The sequence below is a fragment of the Labeo rohita genome, unplaced genomic scaffold (genome assembly GCF_022985175.1).
Source record: "Labeo rohita strain BAU-BD-2019 unplaced genomic scaffold, IGBB_LRoh.1.0 scaffold_1979, whole genome shotgun sequence".
Taxonomy (NCBI): Eukaryota; Metazoa; Chordata; class Actinopteri; order Cypriniformes; family Cyprinidae; genus Labeo; species Labeo rohita.
The window spans coordinates 876-11826 of record NW_026128197.1 but is presented as its reverse complement, the minus strand read 5'-3'; the positions used below and the strand labels follow the sequence as shown (position 1 = coordinate 11826).

General features: G+C 40.6%; 1 protein-coding gene across 1 annotated transcript; it reads left to right on the top strand.

The window, feature by feature from the left end:
* Positions 1–5227: 5227 nt before the first annotated feature.
* LOC127159194 (GTPase IMAP family member 8-like) lies at positions 5228–7304 on the top strand. The gene is made up of 2 exons (XM_051102094.1): positions 5228–5881; positions 6044–7304. Exons 1-2 carry the CDS (start codon positions 5230–5232, stop codon positions 7015–7017), a joined length of 1626 nt encoding a protein of 541 aa, XP_050958051.1. The 5' UTR covers positions 5228–5229; the 3' UTR covers positions 7018–7304.
* Positions 7305–10951: the final 3647 nt, after the last annotated feature.

Genomic DNA, 10951 nt, shown 5'->3' with positions numbered 1-10951 from the left:
ATGTATGACCAGTCATCAGACGGAGAATCAAGACACAATGACGATCACAGACCGCTGAGCATCTGAAATTTTTTATCAAGCCAGATTGGACAACAATTTGGCTTGCAAAACTTGAAGTATTAGTAACCTCAATTCCCAAAAAATTAAACATTGTAATTAAAAGGAAAGTTGATGTGGCACAGTGTTAAACATGCCTCTGTCCCAACTTTTGTGGAGTGTGTTGCAGAAAATTAAAATTTGGTTATATTTACAAAATAAAATTAAAATGAAAACATTGGAAATTTTCTCTTTGTACTTTATTCAATTAAATAAAGGTTAAAGAGGATGAACAGATAACACATTCTTGATTTAATGGCATTTCACAAAATGTCCAAACCTTTCTGGAACTGGGGTTGTAGTAAACATGTTCAAGTTTATGTCACAATAACACGTCAACTGCAAAAAAGAAACATTACTTACATATCAGAAAGATCTCCTCCGCTGGATCAAGCTGAGCGTTGCATCCTGTTCTTTTTCTGAGGTAAATTCTGGGTTATTCCTCTCAGTGCTTCTTCCAGAAACCAACAGTAGCGGAGATGAACTAGATGAATCGTCAAACTTTGTTTATGCCAGTGATGTCACTGTTTACATGTCCATGCATTTCACGTGGATATTTCTAATATCAAAAGTGAAAGTAGCTTGTGGCCGTGTTCACATTAAAAATAATTAGCTCTGATGGCAAAACTGTACATCGCATTGGTTTCATACGGATAGTAGTTTATCACAGAATATTTGTTTTTGATAAGACTTCATTTAGATGTAGACGTCAAGCTTTCTCTGCGTGTAGAGAATGCGTATAGAGTATTCGCTGAGTTTCAGTTAATTTTAGTGGTACATTTCTAAAAGCAGTTCGCGCAGACAGAGAAGACAGAGAGAGCACCCTGTTTGTTTTCTTTATTTTACAAAAGCACAAAGTTATGTTGTTATTGAGAGTGTACACAAATAAAGGTATACACTTAACGGTTTCGAATGATGTATAACACTTATTTGTGTGACCAAAATCGACATTTCGAGTATTTCTAGTGTCTTTAGCACCGATCTTAACCTAGCAGTGATAATTTGACTTCTGGGATTTTGCTGCATAATTTGATTTGATTTTAAAAAGGAATGGACGTGATGTGAGGCCAAGTATGGTGACCCATACTTGGAATTTGTGCTCTGCATTTAACCCATCCAAGTGCACACACAAAGTAGTGAGTAGTGAACACACACACACACACACACACACACACACACACCCCGTGAACACACACCCGGAGCAGTGGGCAGCCATATTGCTATCGCTGCGGCACCCGGGGAGCAGCTGGGGATTCGGTGCTCAAGGGACTCACCTCAGTCGTGGTATTGAGGGTGGAGAGAGCACTGGTTATTCACTCCCTCCACCTTCAATCCATTGAAACCAATTCATTGGCTGATGGCGTGGGCGCCGCCTCGACGCTCTTACGTCGCCATTCTTATACTGGCGAATCCGCCATCTGCTCCTCAGATTTCTCTGCTGAAAAAAGCCTCTTGTCGGCAACGCGAGGAGCTTGGCAGCAGACACAGCGTTGCATTCCCAGAGAACATAGGTTACGCAAGTAACCCAAGACATTCTCTTTCGAAGGTTCACTCGACGCTGCGTAACTATGACGCAATGGGAACGATATACCAAACACGCCAAGCTAAAGCACTGCTGTATCTGGCCTAATGATGAACCAGTATCCACGGCTGGTTCAAGCGGACAAGACCCAGGAACCTGGAGCCATGTCAAGATCCAAATTACAGAACTTTATGGTGCAAAATCCATACACCTAGCTGACAGAAAGAGCTTGCAAATCCCCAACTTGCTACCAAGTTAACGCCAACAACAGCGTAACCTTGAGAGTCAGAATCTGCTCTGGAGCTGACTCCAAGGACTCAAAGGAGCTTCCATTAAGGACAACTGACAAGTCCAAAGAAGGAACTCCAAGGGGGGGGTGCTGGCATCAGACGCTGAACCTCACGCATAAACGTGGAGATAGAAAGATGTCTCCCCAGGGGAACTCATCCAACACTCTCCGAGCGGCAATGCTGCGACACAAACTCTCAGGGTAGCAGCAGCCGCTCCCGCTGCAAATTTTCTGGAGAGGGTTCTGGCACTAATGACAGTCTCCTGAACATCGCCAGGAAGACTAGAAGGCAAAGCTGGTGGCCTTTTATGGGCCATAACCACATCTTCCAGATCTCGGGTTGAGGGTGCCAGATCTTGCCCTGAAGCTGAGACAGCAGGTCTTTTCTGATTGGAATCTCCCACAGAGGGTGATCTAGAAGAAAATCAGCTCAGAGAACCACAACTGAGGGAGAACAAAAGCAGTCCTTGGGATGACTGCAATGCGAAGAGGTCCATATCTGCCCTGCCGAACAAGTCCCAAACCTGGGCTACTGTTTGGCGGTTCAGCATCCATCCCCTCGATCTGAGCTTCTGTCTTAACAGAAATTCCGCTGCAAGGTTCAAGGCCCCTGGGACGTGAACCATTCTCAAAAAAAAAAAAAGAGTCTACCTTGAGCCCAAAGGAGAAAACTGCGCGCACGCCTGTCTAGGGTGTGTGACAGGGGAGGCTGCAGCCATGAGGCCCCTGTGAGAAGTGCTCACAGAAACATGATGGCCTAGCATGAAGTCGCTGGAAATCTGGGCAGTAGCCAGACGGCACTGCATCTGAATGGAATCCAAGTGAACCCCCAAGAAAACAGTCTGTTGAAAGTGGGTGAGAACACTCTTCTGCCATTCATTCTGAGACCAAGAAGTCCTCACAGAAACATGAAGGCCTAGTCTGAAGTGGGCCAAGTATGCGTTGAGGCTGGAAATGCGGGCAGGAGTCAAACGGGCCTGCATCTGAACTAAATTTACGTAATGTAAACCCCCAAGAAAACAGAGAGGGGATGAGTAACACTCTTTTGATCTTCATTCTGAGGCCATGAAACAGAATGTAGTTAAGGAAAACATCCCTGTGGTAACTCACTAATTCCCTGGAATGGGCTAAAATGAGCCAGTCGTCCAGGTAATTGAGTATACGGATACCCTGGAGCCTCAATGGGACCACAGCAGCATCCATGCATTTTGCCGATGTCCTTGTAGGAGCCTCCTCTATTGCCCCCTTGTGGAGGAGGGAAGGTAGTTCCTGCTGTAGCACAGACGCATCCGAGGCACTGCTACTACAGGTGAAAACCCGTTGTGGGGATGTGACAGAACTGAAGAGTGGAGGTGGGGATGTGACAGAACTGAAGAGTGTTGAGGTCTAGAGGACATACCTGTGTTGTGTGTTTTTGGTTTGTTGTTTTTTTTTTTGGCCGAGATGGTCCAGAGAGGATAACATTGTCCACCACAAAGGAGAGCCCCTGTCGTCCTGATGCAGGATAAGAAAGCTCACACAGACCGATGTGAGGGCCTGGTCTGTGACTGGTACAGGGTCTGCTGGCTCTGGACGAGAACTGCATGAGTCTCCTATCACATGAGCAGCAGGTGACAAGGAACAGGTTGTAAGGGGAAAAAACCTGGTGCGTCTCCCATCTCTCAAGTCAAAAAAGAGAGGCTACATCTGAAAATAGCTGGAAGCAATTTTGTCACATTGAAAGATCTATATAGTGATTTTGGCTTTATGTTATTTTTTTTTTAAATAAGAGAAAAATATAATATTCCACAAGCACATTTCTTCAGATATTTACAGATTCGTAGCTTTATGATATCTAAAACTACGGATTTTCCAATTCTACCTACGGAATCACTACTTGTTACAATTCTAAAAATCAATCCACTCTCCAAAAATATTATAGGTTTGCTATATTCTCTGATTTCTTCACAAAATGTAACATCTTTAACAAAATCAAAGCAACAATGGGAAAGTGAACTTGAGTTGCTTTTTTCAGAGGAAACATGGCAAGATATTATAAATAAGATTCATTCAACTTCAATTTGTCTACGACATACAATTATTCAGTTTAAAGTGGTTCACCACCTGCACTGGACAAAAGCGAAAGTATCGAAATATTCACCAAATATAAACTGTTTGTGTGACAGGTGTAGAATTGAGATAGCTAATCATACACATGTTTTGGTCATTATCTAAACTTGTTAATTTTTGGCAATTAATATTTAATTTCCTTTCAGACGTCCTGTATTTACCTATTAATCCTTCTGCTATTGTTGCAATATTTGCAACTACAGAACTCTGTTTAGATAATAATACAAAAAAATATGATTTCTTTTTCAACTTTAATAGCTAGACTTCTTATATTACGTAAGTGGAAGGACAAATCTCCCCCTACTTTTAGTCATTGGATTAGGGATCTTATGTATCACCTTACATTAGAGAAGATTTGGTTTTCCATTAAAGGCTGCAGTCAAACTTTTTTCTCTATTTGGCAGCCAGTGCTAACATACATAGAACGAATGGATCCAAATTTTATATTTTCTGTTTAATTTTGATGTCATTTTTCTTTCCCTCTTTTTTTTTCCTGTTCCTTACTTTGTCTTTTTAATGAACGTGTATATGTATCTATGTGTACATGCATATATATGTATATAAATAACAATACGGTATAGAACAGATTAAAAGTGTGCATAATATGATGTGGGGTGGGGTGGGGGGGTTGAGCTCTGTTGGGTTTTTTTTTTTCATCCTTTTGTTTTGTAAAATTGTTATATTATGTAAAATATTAATAAAAAGACTTTGAGCAAAAAAATTAAAGTTTAGATGACTGGGATTCGCGGGGCTCGTAATTGTGCACATAATCACATCTACAAGCTCTAAGTAGGCCGTGTAAGGCCGAGCTTCCTAGACACTAGGCGGGACAGCGTCGGCTGAAGCAGGCCCGAAATCCTCAGAGTTGGACACTGCAGTGAATAAAAAGTCCTCTAGCTGAAGGAAACCACATCGCACGTCTCTGGGCTAGGGCATAAGTAAATAAATTAAAATAATAATGCAAGCATTCACCAGCGAATCCGCGCGTGCTTGGGCGGGAGAGGGAAGCAAGGGTGAGGCCTGCCTCAAGCTCTCCATCACCTCGAGCTCTACAGTTCACGGAGGGCCTGTCATGATCACGGACATATTTTTGTTTATTGATTTGATTATTATTGCATTTAATCTTTTTTCATCCTTCTCTTAAAGGTTGGGAATTAGGACACGTTTGATTTTTTGTTACAGTCATATTCTATATTTTCTGTCTTTTTCAGAGATGCCAGTGAGGAGCTCCAGTCCAGATGATCCAGTGATCCGGATTCTTCTGATGGGCAGAAACAGGTCTGGGAAAAGCTCATCTGGAAACACTATACTGGGTGAACGAAAGTTTAAAGTCCACAAAGCTAAAGATGAGTTTGGTGTAGTTGGTGATGAAGAAACCAAGATCGGAGAGAAGCAGGTTTCTGTGATTGATTCTCCAGATCTACTGGATCCAGATTTGGATAACGAGCAGCTGAAAATGCTGAAAGATCAGCTGGTCTCTCTGTGTTCAGCAGGTCTCAGTGCAGTTCTGCTCACCGTTCCTCTAAAGAAACCTGTGAAAAATGAGGAAGAGTTCCTGTATTTCATTAAAGATTTATTTGGTCCTGAAGTTCAGAAGTACATCATGATTCTGTTCACACGTGGAGATGAACTCGAAGAGCTTGAAGAGACCATTGATGAACATCTACAAAATAATGATCATTCTGATCTCCAGCAGCTGGTGACTGAATGTGAAGGAAAGTTTCATTGTTTCAATAACAAGAGTAAATCAGATTGTCAGAAACAAGAACTACTGCAGAAGATTAAAGGAATAATGGAGGAAAACAGAGGAAAATTTATCAAGGAACAAATGACGAGGAATGACAGCAAGGAGATGATGAGCAATTGTAAGTTGATTTGTTGAATGTTCATTAAATGTAAATAACTGGTACTTATTGTGCTCTAATTAGTTAAAGAGCACCTGCATGAAACACTGGTCTAGAAAGAGAAGAGGTGTTGTATTGAAATATCACACTCATGAGATGCCTAATTTGAGTTTTCTGTTGTAGTTTCGGGAGAAAGTTCAACAGATGAAGTTTTACTTAAGCTTCTGACTCCTGAAAGTAACGACGAGATCAGGCTGGTTCTGCTGGGAAAAACTGGATCTGGGAAAAGTGCCACTGGAAACACAATCATCGGCAGAAATGTGTTCAAATCCTCCATCAGTTCAAAGTCTCAGACAAAACAGTGCAGTGTAGAAAAAACAGTGAGGTTTGGTAAAGTGATCTCAGTGATCGACACGCCTGGACTTTATGACACTGAACTCAGTAAAAAGAAGATTATTAAAGAAATAGTGAAATGCCTAACACATTCATCACCTGGACCACATGCTTTTATCTTTGTGATTAGAGTGGGTACATTCACTGAGGAAGAAAAAAATACAATAGAGCAGCTCAAAGAATTGTTTGGAGATCGGATACTAAAATACACCATGATCATCTTCACTCACAAAGATCAGTTAGTAAAGGAAAAGAAAACCATTGAGCAGTATCTAGAGAATTGTAATCCATATCTTAATAAGCTCGTACAGAGTTGTGGAAAGCAATTCTGTTTAGACAACAACTCGACCAGTTTCCCACAGTTCAAAGATCTGATCAGTAAAATAGAGGAGATGGTTGCAGCAAATGGAGGACACTTTACGAATGAAATGTTTGAGGGAACAGAGAAATGCATTCAGGAGATTCAGAAGCAGAAACTAAAAGAGAAACTGGAGCAGGTAAAACAGAAAGGGGGCCTTTCAACTGATTGGCAGAAAATATACTGGCATTTAGTAAAGGACTCCCGACAAGAAGCTGAGCAGTCTTTTTCTGACATGTTTGTAACAGCTGTAGCCAAATTCATGGGTAAGATAAAAGTGACAGAGGAGGAGAAAAAGACTGCCATAGAGGATGCTCTGAACATAGGAATCAGTCATACAAAAGCTGTTAAACTTGCAGTCAAAGCCACAGCGACACTAGCGAAACAAAAGTGTGTGATTCTATGAAAGACTCATTAACAAGCAGACACACTTAAATTCAAACTTGTTTATTTTTTTGTTTTTTTGTTTTTTTCTTTCTGAAGGTGTTTCTTGTTGATGAAACCTAAAATGTAAAGAATGCTGCTGGGGTAAAAATTCTCACATCTTCTACAATAATCAATGTAATCCTGAATTGTAGAGTTCGTGAGAGCTCTAGACAGACAGTCTAAATATAATAATCTCATGACTTGAGTGATCATAAAGCTATATTTGCTTTGCCAGTAGCAGAGGTGGGTTTTGGAGAGTTGCATATATGAAAAACCAATCATATTTGAGAAAAATTATGTAATGGATCATGCCACTGCCGACATGTATCTGTCCTATATAAACTGTTGCATTCCTTTGAATGATGTGGATTCCCTGTGATTTGTTTAAGATCCCCCGGCTCGTGAATAAAGCATCTTCAAAGGCATTATCTTGAGTCTGTTTGTCTGGTTACTGCTGCGCAGCAGGTCAGGTTAGTTGAACATTAGAGATCTTAGTCCCAAGTGATAAAAAAACAGACTGGAGCACTTGTTAGAGCTGTAAAGCTGCAACAGAACACACACATACTGTAACAAAGCATCACTCGAGTTGGGATCCATATGCAGGCTTTATTAAAGTTGTGGTCAAACAGGCAAAGATCCAACACCAGCAAACACAGTAACAGAGGGCTAACAAAATCGTGGTGGTTGAAACAAGCAGTAGATCAGGGCAGGCGGCCAGCAATCACAAAACAGAGACAAATCCAATAATCAAAAGGCAGGCAGCAGAGAATCAGAAACAGGGTACAGACAGGGTCTCAACAGGAAGGTAAAACAGGGAATAAACGCTCAGAAATGTAAACCGTAGTATAACAAGACTTTGCGATGAGACAGGGAGAACAGACTGTTAATATAGGCTAGGAAGTACCAGGTACAGGGCTGATGGGAAAGAGAGTGAGTGTGTGTGGAAGTCAATATTCAGGTGATGGAGCCCTCTGATGGTCGGAAGGGGGAATCATTTAACCTTAAATATTGATTGCACATTTATTACACATTACAAGCTGCAGTGTGGATCATTGTCAGTATTTGACAAACTAGTTGGCTAAATCAAGCATGTAAATTGAAAGCAAAATTGGCCCTAAAAAGAATCCCTGCGGAACTCCACATACAGTTTCAGAACGTTGGGATACTTCATCTCCAACTGACACTACAAATGCCCTGATTGACAAATAAGACACAAAACGCCGTCCCCGAAATCTTGACCCATGTTTTCAAAGTATTAATTAATATAGAAGGGCTGCAGTCAAATCTAATAAAACTAAAACTGAAAATTCACTAGCAGCCTCTGCCATCACTAAAGTTAGTCACTCGTAAAAGAGCAGTTTCAGTACTATGATCTGTTCTAAAACCAGACTGAAATTTCTCAAAAATATTATTCAGAAGCTGTGTGTATGCAGAGCTGAACCGCGGCTTGTGTACTGCAAATACAGACTGGTATCGTTCAGTGGGTCATGCTTTTCAGGTGTTTTCTGATAACTGTCTGTCATGTGCTTTGATTTATGATAGGCAACATGCTGTGATGCAGCCGTGTTCCCCTCTGTCCCACACACACGTGCATATAACATGCTGTTGTAGCGCTTACTCTATGCAATTAACTTTGTAATGCAAATTCTAAGGACCAGCGTCTCGCTGCTGAGAAAGATGCCACAACAACAGTGAATGGACCAGACTCTGAAGATTTGTTTTAACTTGCAAAACTTGGTTAACTTGGTAAGTTGTTTCAATTGATAGAAAACAGTGAAAAAACAAACAAACAAACAAACGAAAAAACAATATGGTCGCAAATTTCAGTCACTTGATTTTCTGGTGTAACTATTTGTTCCCTTAAATCAATCGATGTTCAAAAAAACAAAGAATAAACATATAACCTCAGCTGTAAATAAAAAAAAAAGATCAACAATTCTCAACAGAATATCAGTTTTTCTATTTCAACCCTCAATTTTTTCAGTCTCTCAGAAAACCAGTTTTTTTCTAATAGTCCGTAGAGAGGTTTCAAAGTTCTTTTATCCGTCACAAGGAAACAATATCTCCATCCAAGAAGAACAGAAAAAGAGAAAAGTCATTCCATTTCCTACCATTTGCAGTTCACAACTGGTCTTTTTTCACAGAAAAATCCAAGAACAGACTCAAGGGGCTCGCCAGTCCAATCCCTCCTCAGAACCAATGGAAGGCCAGGACAAATCCAGAACGTGGGCTCCAGAACATCACATTGCATTAGACAGGGCATCAGCCCAACATGGAAGGGACAGAACCACAACAAAAAACCTGACCTTGTACAGACAAGGTCACAAAACAATCATTAATATCTTCGTTGTAAGTGTCATGAATCTGGTCGGTGACCTTCGGTCTGCTCACCACCAGATGTCGCTCTCGCTCTGTCACATCTCACAGACTGTTGCACTACACCCCGGACTATGTCTCCCATAACACATTGCGCTGATTGCGCCCACACCTGTGGCCAATCAGACGTGCTATTTAAGACGCTCGTTGTACAGATTACCCCTCTGCTTCGCTCTATGGATTATGTTTGCCGCTGATCGACCCATGCCTGCTTCACAGACTACTCTTGTGCCTCGCCCCAACATACCTGTTTGCTATTGTTTCGACCCTGCCTGTTTTCACCATGTCTTTGTCTCGTCCCTCCAAGAAAAGTTTGCGTTTGGATCCGCTCGTCTCTCGTCTCCCTCTCCGCATTACTGTAACAACATAAAACAAAGTTTTGCCTCATGAAAGAAAAAAAAAACTAATCGTACATTATACACTTCACACAGAACTTTATGGCTTGAATATATGTACATGAATACTTCAAATAAAGAACATTTTCTTTATATGTGCCATGTCTGTGACTGTTTTTTGTCCACATAACACACTCATTTACACATGACTGACCACTTCTACTCAAATATTTGATCACACAGTTCAAATACAGCTGTTATTTCCCAAATACAGTTTTACACTCTCACGGATTTAATTCCTCTTGTTTCCCTTCTTAAACATTAATAACGATCTGATTTGTAACTATTATTAAAGCAAGTTAACTTACCAAGGAGATTGGAGGTATCTTGTCCCCTTTAAATGCTTTTCTTTTTCCTTTTTAATCAAAAATACACTTCTGTAAACACGTTAGCAACTCCCCAATGCTAACAAGGTATATACATATCACCATATCTTTTGATATTCATGAGTTGAATGTGCGTTTTACTCAATTGGCAATATCAATTGCATTCATAATTAATGCAAAATAAAGTTTGTCATTTCACTCACGTATATCCTTTGACAATTCTTCTAGGAGGTTGTTTCTTTCTCTTTTTTTCCACGGAGCAAAACGAACACCATGCTCATCAGGAATCAGTACAAGTGTAATCGAGCTGCTTCTAACTCCGCATGTGAACCTCGTGCAAATCCCGGAAATCAATTTTTCTCCTGCGCCGCATTCTGCGCTCTCATTGGGCCTTTTTAAGTTGAAGACGGCTCACTATTGGTCACATCAGTAACCAATTAATAATATGTGTTTGTATAAAATTAATATTTTCTTTTATAAATTGACTCCTTTTGAATAAGTTTCAATACTTTTTCAATACTTTTTTTCAATACCTCTACTGACTCAGAAAATGCTGAGACTGATTGACTGAAATTGACGGGTTTTCCAACCGTGCCTACTGCAGCTTGTCTGGTGGTCTACTCTGCCTTTTTGAACGTCTTGGTCCCATATCTCCATGACTAATCTGGTAGCTCACTTGAGTTATTGCATTCTTTTTCTGAGATTACTTTCACTAATCCATCTTCTTTATTCTTTTCAGGCTCAACCCCAGAGGTATCCGGTTCTGCATGAAACATCTCAGGTCAAGTCAAGTCACCTTTATTTATACAGCGCTTTT